The following is a 27,258-nucleotide window of genomic DNA, read 5'->3' on the forward strand; positions in this document are numbered from 1 at the left end:
AGATACGACAGCATATAACCACAGACGAGTTATAATAAGAATATCATACTTTAAATACAGATATCATTTTCGTTTTTGCTGTTTTTTTTTATTTAAATATAAGACAATTTTCTTCTTTACATTAAAAATTATTTAACATGTATAGTAAAAAGAAGAGAAAAAGTATATGAAGTTTTAAATAGTATAAGTTTTATATGTACCATATCATTGACTATGCACTTCAATGATTTTCTATGATGTTATAACAGTTTAAATATCGACAATTTTTCGTCGAAAACAAATTTAGTGGTCCTTTAATTTTGCACGCCAATGTATATACAGGGTGACTACGTGAAAATTTTACATGACGCGTCATATGAATAAAATTTATTTATATTTTCGACTTATTTTTTCACGTAAAATCATCTTCCACCTGGTTGTACCACCGGTTACCAGACACCCTGTATATGCGTGTGTATACGCACTGATGTAAATTTGCTTATCTAACTTGCGATTATTCGTCACAGTTATTTCATAAAAAATAATATTTAGTTTTACATTCTTTAATAACTTTTTGTTTCTAGTAAAAATATTATATTTTTTATATTATTTCTATTTCTTAACACACGTAAATATGTATACATATATAATAATTAATACATACATATACTTATTTATGATAAAATTGTAAATATAACTATTGTTGTATGTATATCTCATCACATTTGATGATTAGTCTGTATATCTTTAATTCTAGAGGGAAAAACTATACAATAGAGCTAGTGTTTCCTTTTCTTCTGTTTTTTCTTACTTCCTCCACTTTTGGTATTACTATCTGATACTTTTTCTGCTCCTATCTTTCTTTTTGCCGTTTCTTTCGTACTTTCTTTCAGTACCATCTTACAAGAATCTGCAGCATTTGCTGGAGGTACACTGAAACCTGGAATCTATTCGCATACAATTTTATGAACATTGAACTATATAGAAACAATTAGTATTTATTTGCTTTCGTAATAATAATTTACTTACGAACGGCTTAACCAACTTAAATATTAGTTTCTCATGCTGTATATTGGATCTGTTTAAACTTATTTGCACAATAACCGGATCGAAAGTGCGAAATACGATATTTCCACAGGATTGTGAATGATCTTCGTCATTATACATAAATATAACACCTGAATTTTTGTCTTTGTTCAGGTACAAAGTTCCCTCTAAGCCATACTTTAATATCAATATTTGCAACGCATTCTTTCGTACAAAAAGTATATAACCTTCTTCGTCTTGAATTTTTTCTCTAAAGAATAACTAAAAAGAGAGGAACATAATGAATGAATGATATATGTGTAATCGAACAATCAATTCAGATAATGAAATCGAAGATACATAACCAAATACACACATGAGTATTTAGTGCTACTGATGCTCGATTAGAATATTGAGCCATTCTATGACGATAGTTCATATTTTGACAAAGTGCGTGATTCTTCTTTTTGTCTAACAAATCGGGATATGTTGCATCAGCTCCAATGCAAACTGATAATAAACGATGTACCATCACATCTGCGTATCTATAAAATTAAATAGATATGTACGTTCAAATTAATTATTATTTATTTGCATAACAAATTTTCCTACCTTCGAATAGGCGATGTAAAATGAGTATAGACAGGACATGCTAAACCATAATGATAGTATTCACTTGGTTGATGCATGCCACTAACAAAATATACAGCTTGCATCATACAGCGTGTGGCAAGTATCCTTAACATAGTATTAAAGTAAGGATTACCTTCTTTATGACATTTATTTAACGAATCTGCTAATTCTTTGCCACTACCTACATTTATAGTAAAACCCTGTTGAAGAAAAATTGTGTTTTACCAGAATTATTATTTTTTGAATAATCTTTTCATACCTGATTCTTTGCGGCCTTTATAAGAGGCTCGAAATTAGTAGGTGGTGGTTCAGGATGTCTTCTTAATACAGCGCATTCTGGGAATTCTTCTAAAATCTTTTTAGCAACCGAAATATTTGCGAGCAACATAAATTCTTCCACCATAGAATTAGTTTCTCGCAATTTTTTTGCCTCCACTTCGATAGGATCATGCGTTTCACAGTCTACTTCAAAACGGACTTCTGGAGATGCTAATAATAACGCTCTGCAATAAAAAGCAAATTATACTATCATGTATATCTTTGTAACATAACTTTACATACCCATTATCCAGACGTCTCTTTTTTAACTTTTTAGCCAAATTATTAAGATTCCTTAATGACTTTACAAGTGTATCTTGTTGAGTAACATCGTCAATTTTTAGTTGAGCTTCATCGTAAGTCATCGCTGCTCGTGAACATATTATGGACTTACAATATCTAGTATTAATTATATTTGCGTCTCTATCCATTTCCCATATGCAAGAAAACGTTAATTTGTCTTCTTTTTCTCGTAAAGAGCAGAGATTTGAACTGAGTAACTCTGTAATAGTTAACATATTATATGGTATGTTAGAATCTTCAACATTTTATTCAATAAAAATAAAATTGAAATAAATCGTACCAGGAATCATGTCAATTCTCGTGTCAACCAAATATACAGTCGTAGATCGTAATGCTGCTTCTTTATCTAACGCAGTACCAGGCCTTACAAAATGTGTTACATCCGCAATATGTACACCTACTTCTAGATTACCATTTGGTAGATCTCTACAGTGAAGCGCATCATCGATATCTGTGCAACCTGGTGGGTCGACTGAACATATATCTAAATATCTTAGATCTTCCCTTTGTGCTATGTCCTATAAATGATACATTCAATTTATATGAGCTTTGAAAGAATTACTTTCTTTTTGAATATTACTACATACGACGTCCGTGACACTCCATGAGGTGTCTGGTAATGAGCTGAGGACAGCGTCCGAAAATCGACTATGAGGGATATCGTGTTCTAACAATATCACTTCATTTTCGGTGGTTTTGTTCCCTATTTCACCTAACGCGCGTACAAAATGACCAAGAGGATATCTAGAATTACGTGGCCATGAATCAATTGCTACGATGATTCTCTGTTTACACAGCACTGTATATTGTCTAGTTTCGATTCTTATTTTAGGTATTTTTCGTTCAGCTGGCACAAATAAATGTCGTACATTCTAAATAAACAGAAGATTATGAAATATAGAATATATATATATGATCTATGTATGTTTGATCTAATTATGGAAATTTGCTCAGCTTTTACCCCTTCTATATTACTGGGTTGCAATATTCCACAATATTGTCTCCAATTTCTTCTAATAATTCCAACAACTTTGCCAGTCGGTGTCTTTTGCATCTTGTTTGATGAACCAAATTTATCTGATACTTTAGTTGTTTTTAAAATATCATCATCAGCATCTGCTTCTTCTTCATCTTGCAGAACAATGTCACTAGGAGATGACCACTGATCCTCTGGCAAGAGTTCCACTACAACTGCATCGCCATCAACAGCTCTATTAAGGTTACTACGACCTTGGATAAAAATCTATAATCAAATATATGCAATAAATACATATCTATTAAAAATATAGAAAACAAGTACTCACAGATTTTTCAACTCCATCTACATTCATGAATCCTTCAAGAAAATTTTCTTTTGAAGCTTGAAAGGTTCCCTGCAGAAGTTTCCCATGTTTTATGCCTTCATGTAATTCAAATGGTGTAAGATGACATGGGAAAATTTCTGGGCCCTCAATTACTGTGCCATAACTCTTTTTACATAATTTATCAGCCAAAAAGCCTGAATTTTCTAACGATAATATATAACCTTCCACTAAAAAAACAACAATGTAAATTAAAATAAAAATTAGAATATCTTTGAAGTTATTAAACAAATAATTTTACTCGAAATAACTGGGATTCCTTCTTTTTCTGCTAATTCTCTGTTGTGTGTATCATCTGTTAATAGCACAGTTTTGATTGTATTGCCATCTAAATTTAAATGTGCATTATACCATTTTGTTGCAACCCTAATTGCCCTATCATTTCTGTCATTTGTACTTTCACCAAGGTCACGCTCGATATAAGTATCTCTGTATAGAAGTAATAAAAAAAAGTAAATAATGATAAAACATATCTATAAATACGATATTGTTAACATACTTATGATGTTCATTAATAAATACATAAAATTTCCTTTGTGGATTGGTGATAATATTCCTTAATCTTTTATATACGGTGGAACTTTTATGTTTTACTTCTTCTAACACTGTTTGCACAATTATAACATTGCAAATAATATCTTCTTCCAAAATGTCAATCTTAAAAATTATATGTTTATATTTAAAAACAATAAAAGTTATATAATAATACATTACATTGTGAATGTTAAACAGGTTCGATTAAAACTATACTCACCTGATCTAAAATAATATTAGTATCAATTAATAGGTAATAAGGTTTAGTTATCTTAGAACTGTTTGCACTGCAATTCTCGTCATCTAAAATTATGTTCCGAGTTCTGTACAAGCACTTTCCACAAGCTTTAGATCCACAGTGAATATCATCTCTAAGGTAATGCTCCCTAACCGTCTAAAAAGAAAATTAAACTTCAACAAATCATAATATTTTTATAATTGTTTTGTTATATTTAATCCTGTGAAAAACCGAATTATAAATGAATATGATTGTACTCATATAATCAATTACAAATTTACAAATCAATTTAATTTCAAATCTATTTAATCAAATACAAGAATTCTTTATTTTATTTAATACCTTAAACACATTTCCCCCTTTAGTTTTTCTAAAGAATATTTTGGTCGTCAACATATTGCTTGGTTTTGTTGCATAGGGAAAGATATACTCAACTAATTATTTATATATTTTTCTGTCAAAGAATATAAGATACTGTTCGTTAATAAACTATCCACACACAACTTGGTTAGTATAGATATCATACACAACAATCATAGACATCAACCATAAACCGTACCGGAAGTACAGGTTCTATAACCATAAACCATAACACGACTAGATAGATCTCAACACATAAGAATAATGAAGTCAGGCTGCCTTAAGCTCAGTTAGCCTATAGTGGATGACCATGTGATGTTGGCACGAAAACACAGAAACAGAGGAAAGTATGATATATGAAAAAGAAAATTTGGTAGAGAAAAGCGTCAATAAAAGAGAAAGAGCGAAATGCTAAAAGAAAATGTTTTATTGGGCAACAGAGGTTGTAATTAGCTCCGTAAAAACGCTATCTCGTGATTCCAAGAGAAAAACAAGAAACTAAACTAAATAATTTGAGATCAAAAGTCTCTAAAATTTATATTGGACCAGAGAGGAAATGAGTGCTCATGCTTATGGATCTGGTTGTTCCCGGACTAGTGCTGCACCATGCGGCCAATTGCTGAGGTCAACTAAAGTTAGCATATACAAGAATCTTTGTTTTTAAGATTAAAGTTAGGGATCTGCCCTGTTTGGTTGCTCAAAAACATGTAGAGGCAATGCGAATGATCATGACTAACAATAAATAAATGACCAAAGTAAAAAATTAAGTGTAAACAAATACTTTACACATAGCAATATTATATATATACCATATAGTCGCGTTTACAATACGTTCCGTAAATTCGCAAATGCCGAACTCGCGTAGTTTTATTTTTATACTTGTCCACGTTGACGATTGCACAAAGAATACTGGGAAAAAATTCGAATAGAAAAGTAGATATAAACTTTTCCGTAGAACCGTACAACTAAATAAATTCTCGTCTATGCTAGTGTACAACAAAATTGAGCAGATCCATAACTTCTGTCTTAAAAACGTAGTTTCTTGTATATGCTAAATTGCAACCAATCAGGGTAGATCCCTAATTTTATTGGTTCTTGCATATGCTAAATTTAGTTAACCTCAGCACTTGGCCGCATGGCGCAGTATCTCTACTCTGAAACTACGAGCGTGAACGCTCTTGTCTGTTTCCTAACTGGATTGTGCGGTAATTTATGGGCAATGGAATCCATGGATATTGTGTTTTAAATATGAACGATCTTGGATACACCGATATGTTAACCATGAATTCTTCTAGAGTATCTGGAGACACGGGCTTTAGTGAATTATTGCGATCAGCAGAGCGATTATCTGCTGCTGTAGAAAGCAATGAAGAACTTCCTCAAGTTGAGAGAAATCTTCGTCAAATCTTAGAGGCTTCTAACGAACTCTGGTCTCGTGTAACACAGACCGGCACTCAAGATAATCAAGTACAAGCGTAAGAATATTTGTATATTTATCGCAGATAAAATTTTTAAATGATTTCTAATTGTATGTCATACACTTTTAATAGAAAATTCATTCATCTAAAAATAATTATGCTTGGTGTCACAGATAACCTAAAAATTTTATAAATTTCTGGCGCCAAAATTTTCAGGATAATACCTATTATTTTATTTTTAGTAATATGTATATATTTATGACTGATATTTAGAGCAATGTGATTTGTCTTGTGCTTATACATTTTCTAATTAAAATAAAATTTATTTCATTAATATATTTCAAATTTCTTTAATATATATAATATTTTATAATTTCAGGCATCTCTTGCTTGGCTCACGTGGTGTTGATTTACCTCAGATTTCACAGAAATTAAGTTCACTTAGTGCAAGACGTACGTTTGAACCATTAGATCCTATTGCAGATACAGATATAGTTAGTTACCTTAGGAATGAGAAAGAAAATGCTATATTGTCAATCATTGAACAAGTCCATAAAGATGTAAGATATTTTATTATATTCCTTGTAAGCAGTATTATAGGATATACATTTTTACGTATAAACTATATAAAATTGTTTCAGACATTTGAACTTACTAGAGTTCAACAAATGGAACATATGCTGGGTGAATGGAAACAAATGCGGTTTGAGATAATAAACGCTATGACAACTCCGTCTGGGGAGCTTGTAGATTTACGTGGTACTCCACAACGTACTAAATTAGCTGGTTCCATGATTAGTGGCTTATCTGATATAGAAGTAGCTTATGTGAAACAGTTACAAAATTATAATGATCATGTGCTTAGGGGGATAACTAAACCTAACTTGTTTAATGCGTTTTGTGAAGCTGCAAAGTCGTTTAACGATAAAAAAATTGTGGATCTTTGGAAAATGGTTAAACGTATGGTAGACATTCGACCAATTCCTAGAGAAGATCAAATCAAATCAAGAAGTACAACTATTGTTGAACAAGAAATTGTGTTACATGCAAGAAAGTACTTAGAAGATAGATATAAGGAATTTATGAACTCTGTTATTAATGAAAACCCTGCTCAAGCCAAAAGGGGTGGTATTCCAGGCACTGTGCCATTAGTTAAAAGTTTTGTTAGCGTTAAAGTACAAAATCTGAAAGATTTAGAAGATGTTATGATTGAAGATAAACCATTATGGCCTTTAGTTTATTATTGTATGAGGGTTGGTGATTACAAAGCTGCATTGCAATGTCTTAATCAATACAACACAAAATTTCCAGAATTTAGAGTTGCCTTGGAAGAAGCTTGTAATGATCCCCAAAGACGTCCTGGTAGTTCTGCAGAATCAAATTTAAAATTGCAATATAGGAAACATGTTAGATCAGTTACTGATCCATACAAAAGAGTTGCATATTGTGCATTAGTTCCTTGTGAACCTGATGACCTGCACTCTGATGTAATTTGTACAGCTGATGATTATTTGTGGTTGAAACTGTGCCAAGTTAGAGATCAATCGGATGCAGAAAATAAATTGACCTTGGATTATTTACAAACTACGATATCAGAAATTTATGGAGAGTCATATTATCATGCTCATGAACAACCGTTTGTATATTTTTCAATGTTATTTTTGACTGGTCAATTTGAGTCTGCGATTGAATTTCTGGCAAGAGGAGCAGGAGCAAGGCATTTACCACATGCTGTACATTTAGCAGCTGCTATGCATGAACATAACTTGTTAGGAGTAAGCCAAAGTGTTCTAGCACCTTTAATAAGTGTTGATCCTGCTGATAAGACTCCTGCTAAAAGATTAAATTTTGCCAGATTAATATTATTGTACGTGAAACGATTTGATTCCACAGATCCAAAGGAATGTTTACATTATCTATTCTTATTAAGGTTTGTATAGAAAATCAAATAATCGTCGAAATTTTCAAATTTAATTTTAATTACCTAATTACATTTTAGATCTATGAAAGATCCACATAATCGTAACATGTTTGCTGCATCAGCTGCAGAAATGGTAGTTGATACTTCTCCAGCAGTCAGAACTCAGTTAATTGGAAAGATAGTAGAAGATCGTTGGATACCAGGAATTTTAGATCAATTTCAAATTAATACAGAAGATGTTATAAACATAAGCGCTGATACATTATATAGAAAAGGTCTTTTAGAAGATGCAGTGACAGTGTACGATCTTGCTCGCAATCACGAGAAAGTTCTTAGTCTAATGTGTACGCTCTTAGCGCAAGTTGTTAATCAAAAAACTTCGCCGGGATCACTCAGATCTCGATTGCAAGTGACTGCTACAGAGATAAGCAGAAGGTAATATTGAAATCCACGATGTCATCGTTATTAGGAAATTGTCAAATACATATATAAATATATATTTTTAGGTATCAGAACATTGAAATACAAGCACCATCCGAATTAGTATCTGCATTTTATACTTTAAAGCACTTAATGGTGTTCTTTGATCAATTTCATAATGAACAATATCAAAGTGCGCTTAGGGTAAGATGTATAGGATTGTACATAGTTATATTGAAGTTTATGTTATTAATATATAATTATTTGTTTATAGACTATTTCAGAGGCGAAATTGTTACCATTGCATATCAAAGAAGTCGATGAAAGAGTAAATGCGATACGACGTGTACCGCCTGAAGTAGCTGGTACATTAGCCGACGTCCTTTTAGCTACAATGACAATACTTTACCGTCAATATCAGAAATTACGATCGATGGAACCAGGTGATGAAGAAGCAAGGAAACAGCAACTTCTTGATCTTCGGGAACAAGCGCGAGCTTTAACTAGTTTCGCAGGAACACTTCCATATCGTATGCCAAATGAAACGAATAGCAAACTTGTACAAATGGAGATACTTATGTGCTGAATCAAACGTGTTATATTTGTTGTTTTATTTTCGATACAGTACTTTAAGTGATACAACAGATATATTTGTGCGAATACTGGATTTACAAAGCACAAAAACGATCAATGTTGGAATACACAATTCCTCTATTTCTTATAGAATTTATGAATACAATGTATATATCTTTTTGTACTTCGTTAAACAATAATTAGAAATAGAATAAATGTACTGACTTTTAAAAATAACAATTGAACATAAGAAATACAATTAGTGAACGGGTAATTTATTTCTTTAATATATTTAAAATATATGTCTTTTTGACAAAATTTTTTATCCAAAAGGATCATTGTCATTCGTATTACTTTTGAGAGAGGTAACAGATATTCCACAACTAAGATCTTGAACCTTTCCTTCTTTTACCTGAAAAAAACTTGGATGTAACTATCGCGACATTTATTTTTACTTTATTATAATCACGTTACTTACAGCTCTAAAGTCAAGAAACATTTCTTTGAAGGACATAAAGTCTGTGAAAGTTGATAACACTTCAAAAACTTCACCTTCCAATTCATTTTGCTTATTACTAAATCATTCAATAACCATTAAAAGAAACTTTAGTCATATTTATAATTTTTATATATACTTTATATAATTATGAAATTATAGCGCTTACTTTAAATGTTCTAGAAATGTGTTGATATTAAAATGTGGTATAAGCTTCTGTAAGTAATTAACGATATAATTTTCCATTGCCTTATTCTACAAAAATCATGTATTAATATGCAAATATAAAAAAATTGTTATCTGTTATTATTGGAGCACTTACATATTCATTAAATATATTTGTATAAATTAATTTATTTTCCTCTACAGGTTCAAAAACATCCCAATAATCATCTAAAAACTTTTTTTGAATAGCGTGAAATTCGTCTTCTAAAAATAAAAATGAAATTTATATTATAAAATCGAATGTTTAATATCTTGTTTTAATGCATACCTAACAAAATATCTTCTATGTGTCCGATAATTTCGTCGAAAAGTTTATCCTCTACATTTTTAGAACTTTGTTCCATATTTTCTTCGATACTTATTAAGCTGCAATTGTCTATTAAATAATATTTTTAAAAAATTATTAGAATAGTTACGTGATTTATACGTACATAGATATTAATTGTCAATACCCTCGAGAAGTCATTAATATTTGAAAGATAAATATATGCTTAATTATTTATTCAAATGATATGAACAAACCCATTGTTTCTCCAGTTTCTCCAATTGTTTACAAAAACAAGGCACTGTTTATTTCTATGATAACATAAGCTTATTATTTATCAGATATCATCGATATCGATAGATCGACATCTGTTGAAAGCGAGAATCGAGAAGATTAGTCGACCAATCACGTTTATAGCAATTCGAATCTTTTATAACAGTTTATTTGTCATAACGTTAATTGAAAATGTGTCACTGATACGTAAAATAAACATTTCTTTCTCATTTATTTGTATAGTCAATTAAATCTGATATATTAATAATATTTGAAAATATAGCTTAGATTTCGATTTGTTTTAATAAGAGAACGTGTGACTAATTTTCGTGTTTCAATCAAATTTTCACGCATTTAGTTTTCAATTTTACTAACTTATTAATCCTAAAGCTGTAATAATTAGACTATAGTTATTACAAAAGTTTTGTTTCTAATTTATCACTATTAATAATTCTCTTGATTTTGACACCTAAAAAGCTGAAATTAATATTTTTAGTAATATAACTTGCAATAAAATTTTATAGGAAGAAAATTTGTAACTCTGATAGGTAAATATTCATAGATTTTTAATATTATCGATCGATTTTTATAAAATTGTTCATTTTGTAGGCAACACATATCAATGGAGATATATACCTTTGACAAAAGTCTTCAAGAAAGGCTAGTTGAATTAACAGAAATATTATCTAGCAGAGGTGAAATTGTACCTGCATCACAAATTCAGACAGAATGGTCTTATCATATAGAACTTGTACTAGAACCTGGTGGTTGGCAAGCATTATGGAGAATACCACGTTTAGTGTGCGAAGATTTTCATATTCATTATCCTACTATTGTGGTAGTAGAAGTTGAGCAAGTTGATTTCTGTGATCTATCTGCATTGGTGAAAATAACTGCTGTTCAAGATGAAATTCAATTACCCGAAAAATACGATGTATCACTTATTGATCTTTATCCAACTTATAATCAGGAAAACAATGTTTTGGATATAGTGGGTACTGCGTCCTGCCTCGATCAGCTGAGATTTTTTTATAAATATTTATGGATGCCATGGGACGTAGATGACGACGATAATGTCGATTGGGTGTCTGTACATTTGGAAACAAGAATTAGATTGTTCTTCGACATGAAAAGGCTTGTTGTTAGTAAAGAAATTAGCGATATCATTAGAGGTTTAGTAAGGGAAGGAAAGGAGATCGAAGAGAAGATATCAAGATTAGAGGATACTATTTCCGAGGGAGAAGAATCAGAGAATGATATAGTGGATGGGGGAACAGCATGTCAGTTGATGAAACTTCATTTTCGTTTGCAACAAATTAAAAGGGAGATGGAAGTTCTTGAAAACCCAGCTATGAGAGAAATTTTTCTGAATCAGACCTCATCTTTGGATGATGAAATAGAGAAAAGTAAAAGTACAGAAATGAGCAAGGAAGGCTATTTTGTGTGGCTCGGTGGAACTCTTGAGGAAATGAAGGCAAAAATAAACAAAGTTCAAGCTTCTTTACCCCCAGAATTATTTTTTAAGTAAGTTCGACAGTACCGAAAAAGCTCTATTGATTTTTGATTCTTATATATTTTTCTAGAATATCTGGATCTTTGATAGAGACTCTACGCACGTGTGACGCAGGAGATATCGTTATAGTTGGAAAAGGAACTCATCGAATAAAAGGAGCTGATAGATTGGAAGATGGAGGTACCATTAGAGGAATCGATAGCTTAGAACATACCATTCTTAATATGAAAGACACAGAAACTGCACCATCGTTGCTTGATTTCTCTGGCAGTGAAGTAAGTTATATATTGAATGGTGTCTCTGACTAATTGTAGCTATGCCGAATATGTGTTTATAGGTTTTACTAGAAAATATTACTGTAGATGTGGGTGATCTTAGAGCAGCTGTAATAGTGAGAGTTGGAACCACAAAAATAGTTAATTGTAAAATATGTGCCTTAAATCGGAGTATGGTGAAATTAGGAGTTGTAGTTTTACCAGATGCAAAATTAATAATAGAAAACACACTCTTTGACAGTCTTGGGACAGGTTTAGTTATCTATAGTAACGGAGAAGTGTTTATGAATAATTGCAACTTTACAAATTGCGCAGAGGGTATACAAGTATGTTATTTTCGTTTCGATTACCATAATTATGTAGTTACAAAACGATATTTAATTATAATATCTTGTTATTTTTAGATTCATGACAATGCAAAATTAACAGCAAAAAATTGTTCTCTCACACATTTTAAGGAATACGCTATTCGATTAGAAACGCAAAAATATTTAAACGATACAAAACGTAAATGTGGTAGCCTTGAATTATTAGAAAAGGTACCTGACATTTCTCTATATGGTTGTAAGTCTGAGGGTAACGGCAAAGGAGATGTTATATTGAAGCGGACCACATCATTTATTTTAAGAAAACAAGATGAGTCTATGGAGACTTAGAGTAATCTTTTTTATTATAACTGAATTTTCTATTTTTGTTATAAAAGTGCATGTAATTTTTGAATGTTTGAGAAATATAATTGTACACATTTTTATGTGAATCTCTACTTAGAAGTTTTTTTAATAGATATAATCTATATAAAAAGGGGAAACTATTTCTATTCACTTCGTATTTCACTTGTAATTAAAAACAGTTATGAATTGTATACAAAACTTATTACTTAATCATCTTTCCAATTGATAGAAACCAATTAAAATATGCGTGAAAAATTTTCAAATCGGAAGTTGTACTGCCAATTATGTTCATCATCGTTAGATGGCGCTAGCAATATTATTTCAAATTGTTCGTTTACGGTGCGTGTTCCTATATGTATTTAAATATTTTGTGTTCTATTGCAAATATGAATTTTCAATGTATCTATCTCATTCTATCAAGATAATATTTTACAGATTAAAGAGACTTGTTGTAAGTTTTCCACTATTTAATATAATTTAATTATTTTTCTGCAAGTAATTCGAACTTGCCCCTTAACCTAAACGCGTCGCTCCGATATTTTTTCAATACTTCCGTATCCACAACATTACATTATTTTACGACAATTTATTTCGTTTATTTATTTCGTTATATTTTTATCTGTAACATCGATTAAAACAATGCTCGAAAAACAAATGACTCCATCTGAAAGTACTTTGTATCACGAGTCAGAAAAATCTAACCTATAATACATGCTAGTATCGAAACAATGTCAATATATATATATAGATATATACATAAATGTATCTACGTCATTTTCTATATATATATACACACATGTATATATATGTAGAAGAAGATAACACGTACATGTACAGTACATTAGTGTGACGTAAACGATAATTCGATCCATACTGTATTCACCGCCGTATTCGTTTAAAGATCCGTTCGTATCTATAAATGAAGTCATAAGTACCTGGCCATGTGGTCGGTATCACGTGTACACGGATGAATGAAGTAGCATGATTTAGAGACTCATACTTTCGATGATGAATGGAAATCCTTCCGTTAGCGATACCGCTTATCAGTTTTCCAGTTGCTGCGCGGTTACTGGCCTGTTACGCTACTATATAATATTTTTATTTATTTTTATTTTAAAATGAAATTATTTTTTGGAAAATACTAGTCTAAATCCATTTTCTTTTTCTTTTTGTTTTTTTTTTTTTTTTGAAGAAAGAAATGAAGTCAAGTCATTAACGAAGATATTTATTTTATCGTTGCAGAATGTTCTAATACAAAACGCTTATCCATATATAAACGACAGCATTTGTAGTAAATTTGTGGTTCAACGAACGAAGAATATGAAGACGACTTGTGTGAAGCAGCTAACGGATCGACAGACGCAGTTCGGCAATGCGCGCAAATTGGATTTATCGGAATGCATCTTTGTGTTCAAGAGTTCGCAATCGGATTACGAGGAACCATTGTCGGACGAGGAGGTAAGTCGAGTTCGCTGTTACGTCAGTTAAATATCTGCAGTGTGATCCATTTAAACGAATATATCGGTATACTTAAAAAAACAGATCTGACACATTTAATATTAAAAAATTCGGCTACTTCATTTGTGGAATTATATCTCGTTAAAATTGCCTCTTGTTCCAAATAACGTTTCGATACGCTATTCACTGTCGTCCTTCTTTCTTTTTCCGAAGTGATTTTGCAGAGATGCAACAGTTACGTTAGTAGTATTATGTAAATGATTAAAACGATACAAAGCATGCGTCGATAGCAACGAAGTTGTTAATTAAGAAAAAAAAAAACAATAATTAACGTATTTTCAATATATGACAAAGTTAATAATAATGCACTAAAATTTCATTTAAAACTGCATACAAATATAATAATAATATGTAAATACGATCGTATTTTGTATACAATGGCGAGTTTTTAAATTAGGGAATGCTACTCTTCAAATTCAACTAATTGAATTATGAAAAGTTTTATTTCTTTCTTTCCTTTATGGTATAAAAATATATTAAAAAATTTGAATACATTCTATTATTTATATTCTCGCAACTATAAATTGCTTCAGTTTTACGAATTAATAGGTTAATATATCATAAAATGACTCGTGTATGGCTATCAATATAGGTTTCACAAATTATCAATGTTGTTAGTTGTGAGAGTGATACTTTTCAGATCGTATATTTATTTCGTACGACGTTAGGAAGAGTCGTAAAAGCATAGTTCGTAAAAGATTTACACGGGAAGTTCTTAATACACGAGCTACAATAAGCTCGTGCACGGTATAGAAAAATATGGGATCACGAAATTTATTTTGCGTTACTGACCGCGACTTTTCGGAGCCTGACTTATTTCTTTATTATCGTTATTATTATTTTTTTTTTTTTTTTTAGGAAAACACTGTTGCATCATTCAGACCAATAATTTTAGAGATCTCGCGTGTTTATTGCTACGAATTCCAATGAAATATACGCGTTGCTTGCTGCAATCTCCGAATTTTTAGTCCGAATTTTATTCTTCCTTTTTCAACAAGTAAAAGAATTATTAACATTTGAAGAACAAAATTGGTATGAAATCGAAAAAGTAATCGTATTAACAACGAGGATTTTGTTGTAATGGAGTTGTTTACAATAATTGCATCCCTTTCACGAGACATTCCCACGATGCAAGTCTACGACCCGTTACTTTCACCGTATAGCGAAATCCACATTCTCGTCTTGTACATAGGAACCGTTCACGCGGATGCTATGATTAAAAATTACAACACTGGAGGCGAGCGAAAGGGAGAGACCTCGCGATGGCATACACGAACCTCGTAGATCTTTTTGTTGCGTAGTAGGTTATTAGCGAATCAAGCATTCCTTTTAGGTCACTGTAGAATTCCTTTTATCTTCGTCCCTATTAAGCAATTTTCTACGTAATACCATGTGTTGCATTGGTAGATAAACAAACTCGAATGGTTTAGCTCTGATCACGTGGTTTAACTTCCACTCGAACTTCTCGTTTTATTTGGTATCGAATTGTTTCAATTTCGCTCCACTTTACACTCATCTGCTTCGATTCGCTTCAACCTTATAATCAATTTGTTTCAATCCACTTTAAATATAGTTCTACCAGCAGAATTGTTTCTAGCCTACGAGGAAAATTATACTTTATTACATATCGATAATTATTACTATCGTGAACAAATTCTGTATTTAATTATAAATTATGTATTCTGCAGATGTGTCCTAGTAGCTTTCAATTTGCTCCAAGTTTCTCCGATAGGTTTCATTTTGTTTTAATCTGCTTCGATCATCCGTTCCAATCTGTTGTGTTCGTTTGAAGCCGCTCTTATCTGCTTCTATTCGCTCTATCCTGTTGTTCTAACTCGTTGCTACTCGTTTTGATTTGACCCAAGTAGCCGGTTAACGCACTCATTGATACTCGTTTCAACTCGCTTCAGTCTGCTTCTCTATTCGCTCTAACTCGCTGCAATTCACTTCAATTCTTTTCATTTCGTTGCAACTCGATCCAACCGCTTCGAACCCGCTCCACCTCAGTTTTCGTAAATCTAACGCGTTCGGTTCATCTTACTTCCATCTATTGCGATCTTCAACGTATTTCAAGTTTGCTACGACGACAAAAATTTGCGAATTAAAACACCCGATTCAATGGAGGAAGGATTAAGTGTAATAAAAAGTGGTAACGCGACGTTAACGAGCCTGGTTGATTTAGGATTCTTTCTGTGTGTAGAACGATCTCGTTCTTTTTTCTCGTTCTTTTTACTCCCGTACGTTCTGTCCGCGTTTCACCAAGGATCGTTAAAAACATGGCGGAGAGAAGAGGGACGAGCGTCATAACACATCCGCCGATGCTTTTGACCGGTACCACCGAGTACGAGTTATTTGCAGCCTTCGTGTCTTTCGGAATGACTGATCGTCCTCTTGTCGCGCGTTCTTTCTCGCTTTCTCCGCCATTCTTCTCCTTCTCCCTATCCTCCTTATTTTTCTGCCAGCTTTACTCTCCGCTGTTATTTCACTCATCGGTCTGTCCGGCGTTTCGAACATTATTTCTAATTTCGATTGTTCCTGTTCGTTTTCCTGCTCGTTGACACGAGTTTATGTCCTTTGTTTCCTCTCTTCTTTCATGCCGCTGCTTTTTATCGTCTTCCTCATCGTAGAGTTTTATAAACAGTCAACCGTCCTTTGTTTACGCTTCTCCTTACTTCTGTCTGTTTCCCTGTTTCTTTTTCAAGTTCACCCACTCCTTGCTTTATACCGAAAATTTGTCACTTCTGATCTATCCTTTCTTTTTCTCCGTTTCCCTACCAAGTTAATTTCTTCGCGGCGTTTCTTGATTTATTTACTGCCTCTGACCACTTCCTCGTCGTTTTTAATTCACTCGTTGCTTTTCCTTTCATCCCGTTTCAGCCCGTCCTTCCATTCATCCTGTTTCATTCAGCGTCTGGTGCCTTTTTAATAATAATCTGACCCGACCTTTGCTTCTTTTCAATCGCGTCCCATCCCAAATGCCATTGCATTGGCATCATTACTTTTTTCTCTCCCTTTTTTCCCTTTTTCTTTGTTGATGTTCCAAGTGTCATCGGGTAAATTAATAACGGCGCCCTTTCTTAAATTAAATGGTTTTCATAATAGCGACCGTCCACTCTGCACGACAGCCTGTTTTTTATTACGCTTTCGTCTAGGACACGGTTTATTGTTTGCTTTATCATGAAAATTGCGTGTTTCCGCGAGTCCTCGGCCCCCGAGAGCACGCTATTCAAGAATATAATAAACTTCTCTGTCGACCTTTTTTCGTTTTTAAATCCTCCGACTGTCGTTCCTCCGACTTTTAGCCATTTTTCTCCAACACACCCCCTTTTTTTTTATCTTTCCACCGTGCTTCCCTCGCTTCTCTCTTCTCGCTCCTCTTTTCTCCCTTCTCTGGAAAAGATACACGTCTTCGCAGAGTCAGCTTCTTTCCTTCTCGCGGGTCGGCATTGGTGAACAGGTTATTCTCGACACAGTCACATACGTATACATTGTGTCTCTACCGCTACGTTTTATCTTGTGCGTTACTAGCCAAGCACTAGTTTTATTGTTACGTTTTCATTTATCATATTTACTTGTCACTGGGCCTCGTAAATAGAAGTCATTCTCTTTCGAGAATGTGCCCATTAAATCAGACTGCATACTGTGTGCCGTAGTTTGTAGATATTTGACCTTTGCGAAAACTTCGTTTGTTATTATTCTGGATGTTGAATGCCGTACAATTTATTTGTTAATAGTATTACGATATTTGAGTTGCCAATGTTTCGATGATTTAGTGCTGCGATACTTTGATATTTTAATACTCCAATAATCATAAAGTCATAAGTCAGTGTAAAGCAGCGGGTCAGTTACCAAAACACGTCTGTAACATTTTACGGTTACTGTACGATTTTGTTGTGGACGCTGCTTGTAAGAAATTCACAAACAGTTCGCCAGACCTATAGAAATATTTTTGTTTTTGTTCGCGAATACCAGCGAAGGTACACTCGGTACTTTAATACCGTAGTTTTCGCCACCATCTTACCTTTCGGTACTTTTATATTTTAATAAGTCAAGTTTGACCGCATCTTAGTACCGAAACGTTGAAATATCCAAATATTTACGACAGTTGGATACCTCGATACATTAGTACTCCGATACCTGAACATTTCATCGTTTAAGCGACTTCTATCGACAAACATTTCCATATGATGAAAGGTTTTCTTAAATTAATTATGGATGATGTACGTTCTGTGCAGCTTTCGCTCATCTATTATTAGCAACGATTTGATTTCGTTTAATTAACCAGAAAGATGATCTCGTCGTAATTTGAACCATATGGTCGAAATACATGTTCCTTTCGACTCGTTTTAGACGCTGCTATCGGTCTATAGTAGAGAGAACATTGCTGGTTTGCTCCACAAATACACGAGTCAGATGATCGAACAGAAATCGAACTGTCAATATTTTCGGCCGGAATTATTCTCGGCCACGTTCCCGTTCGCGATTTAGCGTACTCGGTCATGAGATAGCTAGAGGTATTTTCTAAACTGTACCGATTAAAATCGAATCGTCGACACCAGTGGCCGGTGCCAACATTAGTAATGAATAAATATCCTGGCTAGCCGCGCCACTCCTCTTATTTTACGAGCTAAAACATATCGTTTATTCCTCGGAATAACGTCCCATTAAACTTTTGCATCGCGTTTGTTGCACGGCACTTACGCGAAACTCTTCGCCCCGTTCGTACCGCTCCTATTCGACTAAATATATCCTTTGGATCGCGTCTGGGGTGATGGTCGCGGCTGCGACGCCTGTCACTCGGTATTCTGATAAATTTTAAAAGTTCAACGCTAGAAACGCTAGTCAGGTCACCTGGGCACGTTGACGGATCGTCGAAAGCTCTAATTAGTTTCATTAGCAGATTTTATTATCCTCAAGCTTTTCGGGTCTGAACGCGGACTTGTCTGTGACTTGTGTCTTTAGCGATTCTTCTTAAGGTACGATATAAGGGAAGTGTACGAAGAAAGAGGCAATCTGGACTTTTTAGCTTTCAATATTTTTTGTCCAGTTGCAGGTTGTCGAGCCGTTCGACTTACTCGGTTTAAATGCAGAATTTTTTACGTTCCCACAAGCGCCGTAATATATACTATGGATGCTCTCTTGCGTAGTAATTTACGAATTCACAGTATTAGTTAATTGACAAATTATAGACTGTATCATGTATATAGGTTTTCGTTTATTATTTTTATTTTTTTCTCAAATATAATTGAGCTTTCAAAATAGCGATGATATTGATTTGGATTTTAAAAAGGTTCTAGAATTGGCTCTCGTACTAATTTTACAGTAATTAAAACTTCATGTTTCGCTAAAAGCTAAAAGCTTTCTTGTGTACTTTCTGTATCTATCTTTTTCGTATAACTAATTAACGATAACGAGTTGCAATTTAAACTTTAAACCTCACATTTCGAAGATATGTACATTTCATCGATCAAACTCTCTTTTTAAATAAAAAGAAAGAGATCGAAGAAAATGGGACGAGCTTTTGAAGTTATTCTTCCATAGCTTCACGTACATTGGCCATTTCAAATCGTTTTATAAAAAATGATTGAAAAGAGTCAAATTCACGTTTAAGACGTGTTTCCTTTCTTCTTTTCTTCTTTGCTCATAAAACGGACGCGTGTCCCCCTTTATCGGCGATAACGTTTATCGCTTACCTAAACGCGCGAAGCAGTGCGAGCGGTAACGAGCCATCCTCGCCAACCTGACGACACCCGCATCAGGGTAATTCACGATATTCACGATATTCACGGTCGATCAATTTTCGGTGCATCCATCCGAGGCGAGTTTAATTTAAAAAACAAGCCTTCCTCTAATAATATCATCGAAGACAATAAGCAGTTGCCCGGTATAATAGAAGCCCGCGCTGATTTAATCGTCGATTTAACCATGCACCAGGTATTTAATCCACCGCGTTACAGCCTATCCGTGTTTTACAAGCTATCTTTCAAACGTTGTAAAGGCAGGATGTTCTATGAGCGTCGAACGCATGCATCCGCGTGCATTTACACCGCTGTTCATAAATATCCGGACATTTTGGTCGATTTTCAGTAACGATATTTGAATTTTGGGAAAGAAGAGGCTGAAGATAACGAGAGAGATTGCCAAGTAACAAATAGTCGCGTGAGATTTGACGAAACGCCAGCTTCGTTACCGCGTATTTACTTTCCAAACGAAAGTTCAAAATTTCAGGAAAGTATAGAAGTAAAACTATCGTTTTACGTATATTTGGTGTATGAAAAGAATACGTACGTAGGTTCAGGGTATGCGGGCAGCCCTGCTACCCATAGATAGAAGCGTCGAATAAGCGTAGGTTCGCAAGCAAGAAGGAAAATTTCGGTTGCCAAGGTAAGGCGATAATGTCAACGTTACGCGATAAATCGTAACAAATTTCGCACCTTTAAGATAGTACACCGACAGTCGACGATTCCGGTGGCGACTGTCTCGCTGTTCTAGCTTAAGGGTCAGCTAAATATATTTCCGTCGTTAAAAATACACTTATTAGCTTTGCAACGAGACGTTTGGTTCTCGCAGCAGTCGAGCTTCGTGAATATTTCTTGTACAGTAGGAACGAAGATTTATGCCGCTTCAATTCTCAACGCGTTCGACATTACTATTACCTTCGGCCTCTATAAATCATCTTTGGTTGCTTACGTTGGGCAATGTCCAGTCTGTGTTGGTTGCCTCTGACAATCTTTTCGAACGATCCCCGGACATATTGCCAAAAGATAAATCAATAGGCGAAGATGATGCGACGGACAAGGAGGAGGAAGAAGAAGAGAGAAACACAAAGCCTAAACAGCTCCAGCTGCGGCTTATTTCGAGCTTCTGTGCTCTGCATCCGTGAACGCATAGACAGCGGCGCATTCTTGTCCCCTCTGTGTATTGCCTCGGATACAGTACGAGAAATAGAAATATACCCGCGGTACATACGTGTTAAGGCTCGAGGAAATAGATTATTTATTGGCCCATAAAGTTTGGCGATGCGTTTCGCCTTGTTATAGGTACCGGGTAGCAGTAAATAATGCGGTTTTATCGCTCTGTATACGCGGAACATTGTCGAATAATAATGCACGTTTGTCTCGGATGTGATATATTTTTCGTCGTTAATTAATCGCCGATTCTTTCAGCGATATTATTTAGCAGATTATATACATCTCATAGGTTGTTGGAACGCGAGGCTTGGAAAAATGTCTGGTTTGTGTTTAGTGGTACGGTACAGACGGCAGATGCTTCTACAAACGTATTTAATTTTCGGAATTATTAGACACGGACTCTGTATTCAAATGTGTATCGCGATTGAAAATAGACTGGAACACAATGTTGTCGAAGACATTTAGAGGCTTAAATCTTGATGAGACATTCCATACATTGGTACGGTATATTTGACATTGATTTGATTAAATTGTAAAGATTCGATGCGAAGTTTTCCGTGAATTCTATACATGTGGAAACGAAAGCCTGGGAACATTATCGGAAAGCCATACGTACCTTTGGGCAAAATCGAATCGATTTTCTAGGCTCGTCCCGGAACAGGGACGAGGCGCAGTTTCAGGCTGAAAAAGTGTAATTGGAAATTGGCTCGGGTCGATCGAGCGCAGGGTAATGTCGCCGAGCCGGGTACTTCGTTAACTGATCCACGTCACGGTGACTGGGAACAAGCTTGCCAGTGATAAAACCGAAAATTGTGCAGGCGTCCTTATCGATATTCTGCCGACCACAATGCGCCAAGTACCGTGGCGTTTTAATCTACCGAAACTGTTACCACCATTCCAATTTTCATCCCTTTCATGCCTGCGTACAACTCTTATAGTCGCTCGTAAACGTTCCACAGAATCCATTAAATCGTTTATTAACTCTTTCGCATATGCGCATCTCGTGACGCAATGTCGTTGATTTTATGCTTTGGACGCGATCTCGTAAGATCTCGTCCGTCGTAAGATAACGTTAGAACATTTTTGAGAAGTAGAATCTTAGCTTACTAACTGTATTTTGCGATATGTATATAAGAAAAATGTGAAACATTCGAGATACGTATTATCTAGAAGCACATACGAAATATTTATACTAATACATATACTCTCTTTTACGGAAAGATTTAAGAATATATTTTTCGATCGAACCTTCCTGTGGCATTTCCTGCTGGTTCATCGTCGAATAAATAATCGTAGGAATTTTGCGGGATAATAGCAGAGCGAATATATCGAAGCTCGTCCACGATCTTCATTCGTACGCGTTACGGTCGGTTGTCGTGTGTTTGGATAAATAAACGAGTCGGTTTGACGGGCTTTGTACCATCGATAGTTGCCTTAACGCGGTCATTCACGTTCAAACGACAAAGGATCGTGCCACGAGCCGGATTACGAGGCTTAAATTAGTCGAACGTGAATTACGTTCGCGAAAAAGTTACGCGAAATGTAGATACTGTCTATTTCCGTCTGACAATCTTTGTAAGATTCAGGCCACTGTAAAAAGTAACCAGAAACCTATATGAACGTACTTCTGTCGAGTACATGCCCGCTGGTTTCGACGATAAGGGCGCGAAACGCGTCCGTTTTTATCCGTTTGCGTATCGGGTATACAATTAAGGCTTGATTTATCGTGAGTTTTCTGGCCATGAATAATTCACAAGTTAAATTATTCATAAGTCGCGCGTAGCGTGTTGTAGAGGTAACTAATTCAAAAATAGAATCTCAGTGGGCCAGAGGGGAGCTAGGGTTGGGTGGTGAAGGGTGTAAAAGCGACTCGTAATTGAAGTTAATTACCAGCTGAAGTACATTCGCGGCTGAATCGAGTGTCGGTGATAAACGCGTGGAAGTAAAAGCGAGTGAACGCGACCAAACGAATCGAGATCATCCCTTGGTTGCGAGTTTTAACCTTCGAATCGAGCTCCGATCTGGCACAACCGGAGTTTTCGTCGAACTTACGAGAATCACCGAGTTCTTTCGCACGCCGCTCGTTAGAGAAATTAGCGCCTGTCTCTGAAGGGGAAGTTAGCCATCCGCAACGACGACCAAACGTTTTTCCGCGAAAATAAAATGAAATTTGTTATTCTCGCGATGAAAAGTAAATAGTAATGGAAATTGGCGTGATATAATGTCTTTTATAGGATATTTGAATGTAAATTATCGCACAATGAGACCGAAACGAGCCATATTCGAAGGGAAAGTTGGAAACTGGTGAAAACGCAAATGATACGAGATTGCCTTCGTTGATTCACCGGCGAGAGCGACCAAATTTCTTCGTAATAAAAAGTAACTAATAAAGAAAATGGAATATATTTTTTGTATTAAAAATGAATCTGTGAAGATGAGCGACCAAATAAGAAAATTGTCAAATTTAGGACGTATCGTTCTCGTTAATGTATCATTCTCGTCTTCGTGGACGTACGATTAGCGGGGTACGGGGAAAAGAGCAATAAAAGCCGCTGGGTGAGCAATAAATGGCATCTGTTCCGGTATACAGACGAATATAGAAGCTTCGTACGGTAGGTGACGACGATGAATCGCTAAAAAAAGTGCCTGATCATTTCCTGAACATGACACGAGAGACGATTCGCAACGCAACCGTTCACGGCCACGTGCCTATTCATTTTATTGTTGTATACGCAAATCGGCTGCACCAATCTACCGTAACCTCTTCGGTCATTTTATTGAAATTTGAAAATCCCGCGTAGAACATCTTTTTCTTTCTGATACGAAAAGAGTAGATCGAGCAAATATCGAGAAATTTCAAGCTGTATAAGCTAATTGTTAAAGAGCACAAAGCACAAAAGTACGCGTTTTGCTTGGAGTTTTACGGTGGTATTATCGTCGAACGATCGTTGATCGCCATCGATAGGTTTACGAAGATTCTCTGCCATTCATCTATTGTTCGGAATTCTATTTTAATTCTTAAATGTCCGGTTTTTCCAGATATAATATGAACGTTCGAACGTTGTACGAACGAATATTATAACGTTTTGAAATTGCCAATTTACGTGTGGTAAAAGGAGAGACATTAATGTAAGATCGCTTGTATATCGTAAATGTCTTTATCTTGGATGCCAAACGTCTCTGGTAATTTTGGAACAGGAATTGTCTCGATAGTTACTGCGAGAGATAGTTAAGCCTCGAAGAACCTAGACGTATATAATTTACGAGCAAGGATAGATTCAGAGTGTATAATTTTGATATACTTTTAGTACAATATAAACGTCTCGTGGACACGACAATTTCTATTAACAGATAAACGACGGTTGATATATTACTGCGCTTTTTCGTGGCTAAGGTAAAGCCAGACCTGCCAATTATCGCTACTTTCTTATATAGGTAATATAAATGGTATGGTACAGGTCGGGTCGCTAAAAAATGCATAATAAATAAATAATTAATTATTAAACAGGTTGGCCGAGAACCAGTCTTGCACTGTAAATGCATTAAAGATGAGAAGAAAAAACGCGTGGAGAAAAACGTATTATTTTTATGAACGATTTAACCTCAATTATGCTAGTTGACGATTAATTTCAATTATCAATCGTAATAAGCGATAGAATGCACTATATTTGCAAACTGATTTCATTCACCTTCCTAATTATATCCGTAAGAATATAAATTTATATAAATGACCGTATTCCAATCGTAAAATTCCCAAAATCTCACATATTTACATCTTTACAATAAGAAATTCTAGCAGATTGCTTCGATCAAAGTTAGTGTCTCTGCGGTCGTTTCTGGTTTCGATCCACTTTTCCCTGTGAGGCAGAGGCCATACGTGAAAAATCAGTACGTCGATGCGTAACAGGATTAAAAATAACGATAACGAGTGGCCCGGCTGTGAATCGTTTCGCGCGGACGTAAACCAGCGTTCCGTCGATTACGTCGATTCACGTGCGTAACGCGGCGGAACTAACGCGATGGAACGCGTTCGCGGGCACAAAATAGAACGCAGGGTGTACCTTTGTCGGCTACCGTGACTCGATGTGTCGGTTTATAATTATCGTCTTAGATACGGCGACGTCTCACGATTCTCCACACTGTGTGCAGCCGTCGACAATTCGTCTACGCACACGTACACCAGAATGTGACAAGAGAAGAATCGGTCTCGCATTTTGTTTCTGCTTATCTGATCGCGTATCTGTCGCGTGTCGTTTGATAACGGATGCGTTTAACGCAAATTTAAATTGGAACATTTGTATTTTAAACGTTCGAACTTGAACACTTGGATTTGAACATTTGAATCGAAATCTTTGATATCGGTATTTGAACTTGAAATTTGATCGAGATGCTTGGATTTGAATGTTTGACTTTGAACACGTCTGAATGCGAATATTTCAGTGTGAATTTTGTAGCACGTGTAGCACGATTTTACGTAAGCGGTCGATATTTTAGATCGCCGCTGTTGAGACTATATTACCGTTCAAAAGTTTGCCATTGCTTGTTTAAAGAGGAAGAAATTTGCATTTTTGAATGTAAAAGGTAGGAACGCTTGAGTTTTTATGTATCTTACATTAGTACGTACAACTATACTTGGTAAAAGAGTTGGATTACAATCGTTCGACGTTTCGTATGGTATTGTTAATTTCTTGAGTTCATATTTAAGCTTACGCAACCGAACGTTAAATAGAATGAAGACTGACTCACGTGACGAGAAGACAAAGTGTTTATTATCTATACGGTGTATTTAAATAATTTCGAATTGTAAAATTCTATAATCGAGTTGTATTTATTAAAAAAGAAAAAACAATTGTGCAGAAAAACGTAAATATAAGTTACGTTTTATATAGAATAAAATGTTACGCAATTCGCTACGTTTCACCGACTGCCTCTCGGTTTTTTTCAGTGAAATAGGACAGATCATATTATAAAGTTTGGAATCTGCGTCTGTAATTTTATAATTGAGATGTATCAAAATTAAGTAAAGGCTGCTTTTGAGTGGTAGTGTACGTCCAGGTTGACCAGTGAATCAAAATGAAGCGTCTTCCTCTGCGGAGACGCTTCCTGTCGCCACGTATGTTATCCCCACGAACCTGCTTAAGCTAGACGTACGAATGGCCGAAGACACAGCGTCAAAGAACACGCAAGCCACACGATGATTCCTCTTGTTCGCTTTGTTTCGGCCAACTATTTCTGTACGACGAGCATTCTACGCTACTAGGAGACGACGAGCGGTGCATGCATGGGTTTTGCAAGTTTACGAGACCCTCGAAGCTCCGTTCGCCAGGGGACGCGAAACACTTCCGACTGAGAACCGGATTCGGCCCGATTTATACGTAGCCATCCAAAAGCTGTAAGATATCGAGAGTCATGGCTCCATCGGTTTATCAAATAGTCGCCTTTGATCGCTTTAAAATCTTCGAGACGTTGTTGAAGAATGTAAATTCGCTATCAAAGAGAACTTTCATTTCCTTCACGGAATTGGATTACGTGTTGGCGTGTGCTATTACTAGAATGAAGATGTTTATGCAAATTCATATTTCGATCCTATACACACACAGTTGATATTGTAACGAATACTTCAATTTCATTATTTTATATATTTTTGTATATCATGCGCATTCGGTACAGTTTTAAATAAATTAAATATCATATTATTATATAAATTAAATTTATAGAATAGAAAGTTACGTTTTATTTTATTTACCTAATATATTTCTATAGGAACGTATTTATTTAATTCGCCAGGATTAAAATTTTTTAAATCGATATTCAAGATTCCAAATTTACCAGTTCAGATTTCACGGCTGTCTTATCAATAATTCAAGAATGCCCAGATTTAAAATTTCTCAGAACCACACGTTAGGAATCCAATAGTTTCACCTTTCACCCTCTACGACATCAGCTTTCGCCGTGCAAGTTATTAGCATAGATCGAACTTCGACAACACGAACGACCACCGGTAACAAACTCTTTTAACCCAGGAGT

The 27,258-nt window shown here is 34.9% G+C and overlaps 5 protein-coding genes across 7 annotated transcripts in view; 3 read left to right on the forward strand and 2 right to left on the reverse strand.

The window, feature by feature from the left end:
- Nucleotides 1-643: 643 nt before the first annotated feature.
- LOC132907462 (exosome complex exonuclease RRP44) lies at nucleotides 644-4,927 on the reverse strand. The gene is made up of 14 exons (XM_060960588.1): nucleotides 4,735-4,927; nucleotides 4,375-4,548; nucleotides 4,120-4,277; nucleotides 3,862-4,049; nucleotides 3,564-3,790; nucleotides 3,221-3,502; nucleotides 2,847-3,131; nucleotides 2,540-2,777; nucleotides 2,200-2,458; nucleotides 1,898-2,141; nucleotides 1,618-1,838; nucleotides 1,382-1,550; nucleotides 1,009-1,287; nucleotides 644-926 (listed from the first exon to the last, which is right to left on the reverse strand). Exons 1-14 carry the CDS (start codon nucleotides 4,786-4,788, stop codon nucleotides 759-761), a joined length of 2,946 nt encoding a protein of 981 aa, XP_060816571.1. The 5' UTR covers nucleotides 4,789-4,927; the 3' UTR covers nucleotides 644-758.
- Nucleotides 4,928-5,848: 921 nt separating this feature from the next.
- On the forward strand, nucleotides 5,849-9,358 carry LOC132906688 (nuclear pore complex protein Nup93-like). Its single transcript, XM_060959079.1, has 6 exons — nucleotides 5,849-6,227; nucleotides 6,550-6,730; nucleotides 6,812-8,100; nucleotides 8,170-8,526; nucleotides 8,598-8,715; nucleotides 8,786-9,358. Exons 1-6 carry the CDS (start codon nucleotides 5,965-5,967, stop codon nucleotides 9,095-9,097), a joined length of 2,520 nt encoding a protein of 839 aa, XP_060815062.1. The 5' UTR covers nucleotides 5,849-5,964; the 3' UTR covers nucleotides 9,098-9,358.
- On the reverse strand, nucleotides 9,339-10,462 carry LOC132906710 (ADP-ribosylation factor-like protein 2-binding protein). The gene is made up of 6 exons (XM_060959136.1): nucleotides 10,328-10,462; nucleotides 10,074-10,181; nucleotides 9,903-10,009; nucleotides 9,750-9,835; nucleotides 9,563-9,659; nucleotides 9,339-9,496 (listed from the first exon to the last, which is right to left on the reverse strand). The coding sequence occupies exons 1-6, from the start codon at nucleotides 10,329-10,331 to the stop codon at nucleotides 9,407-9,409; spliced, it is 492 nt and encodes a 163-aa protein (XP_060815119.1). The 5' UTR covers nucleotides 10,332-10,462; the 3' UTR covers nucleotides 9,339-9,406.
- A 283-nt stretch (nucleotides 10,463-10,745) lies between these two features.
- Nucleotides 10,746-12,888, forward strand: LOC132906698 (protein nessun dorma). Its single transcript, XM_060959106.1, has 5 exons — nucleotides 10,746-10,891; nucleotides 10,953-11,867; nucleotides 11,927-12,131; nucleotides 12,194-12,457; nucleotides 12,536-12,888. Exons 2-5 carry the CDS (start codon nucleotides 10,966-10,968, stop codon nucleotides 12,785-12,787), a joined length of 1,623 nt encoding a protein of 540 aa, XP_060815089.1. The 5' UTR covers nucleotides 10,746-10,891; nucleotides 10,953-10,965; the 3' UTR covers nucleotides 12,788-12,888.
- A 200-nt stretch (nucleotides 12,889-13,088) lies between these two features.
- The window catches only part of LOC132906695 (pseudouridylate synthase RPUSD2-like), a 182,027-nt gene continuing 167,857 nt past the window's right edge, over nucleotides 13,089-27,258 (forward strand). For 2 of the 3 annotated variants that reach the window (XM_060959104.1, XM_060959103.1), the window contains exon 1: nucleotides 14,138-14,260. In XM_060959104.1, the coding sequence (XP_060815087.1) occupies nucleotides 14,175-14,260 (86 nt within the window). In that variant the 5' untranslated portion in view covers nucleotides 14,138-14,174. Of the gene's footprint in view, nucleotides 13,254-14,044; nucleotides 14,261-27,258 lie in introns of those variants that run through there. The other variant, XM_060959102.1, reaches the window with a different exon arrangement.

The sequence above is a fragment of the Bombus pascuorum genome, chromosome 5, assembly GCF_905332965.1.
Source record: "Bombus pascuorum chromosome 5, iyBomPasc1.1, whole genome shotgun sequence".
Classification (NCBI taxonomy): domain Eukaryota; kingdom Metazoa; phylum Arthropoda; class Insecta; order Hymenoptera; family Apidae; genus Bombus; species Bombus pascuorum.

Excerpts from the sequence above, each read along its gene's own strand:
- LOC132906698 (XM_060959106.1), top strand. The coding sequence starts at position 10,966 with ATGGAGATATATACCTTTGACAAAAGTCTTCAAGAAAGGCTAGTTGAA. Across the intron at positions 11,868-11,926 it reads CCCCCAGAATTATTTTTTAA|AATATCTGGATCTTTGATAG; the intron begins GTAAGTTCGACA and ends ATATTTTTCTAG. Across the intron at positions 12,458-12,535 it reads ATTGCGCAGAGGGTATACAA|ATTCATGACAATGCAAAATT; the intron begins GTATGTTATTTT and ends TGTTATTTTTAG.
- LOC132906710 (XM_060959136.1), bottom strand. Across the intron at positions 9,836-9,902 it reads CAAATATATTTAATGAATAT|AATAAGGCAATGGAAAATTA; the intron begins GTAAGTGCTCCA and ends TGATTTTTGTAG. Across the intron at positions 9,660-9,749 it reads ACATTTCTAGAACATTTAAA|TAATAAGCAAAATGAATTGG; the intron begins GTAAGCGCTATA and ends TGAATGATTTAG.
- LOC132907462 (XM_060960588.1), bottom strand. The coding sequence starts at position 4,788 with ATGTTGACGACCAAAATATTCTTTAGAAAAACTAAAGGGGGAAATGTG. Across the intron at positions 3,503-3,563 it reads TAGATGGAGTTGAAAAATCT|ATTTTTATCCAAGGTCGTAG; the intron begins GTGAGTACTTGT and ends ATTTGATTATAG. Across the intron at positions 927-1,008 it reads TTAAGTTGGTTAAGCCGTTC|ATTCCAGGTTTCAGTGTACC; the intron begins GTAAGTAAATTA and ends GTATGCGAATAG.
- LOC132906688 (XM_060959079.1), top strand. The coding sequence starts at position 5,965 with ATGGGCAATGGAATCCATGGATATTGTGTTTTAAATATGAACGATCTT. Across the intron at positions 6,228-6,549 it reads CAAGATAATCAAGTACAAGC|GCATCTCTTGCTTGGCTCAC; the intron begins GTAAGAATATTT and ends TTATAATTTCAG. Across the intron at positions 8,101-8,169 it reads CATTATCTATTCTTATTAAG|ATCTATGAAAGATCCACATA; the intron begins GTTTGTATAGAA and ends ATTACATTTTAG.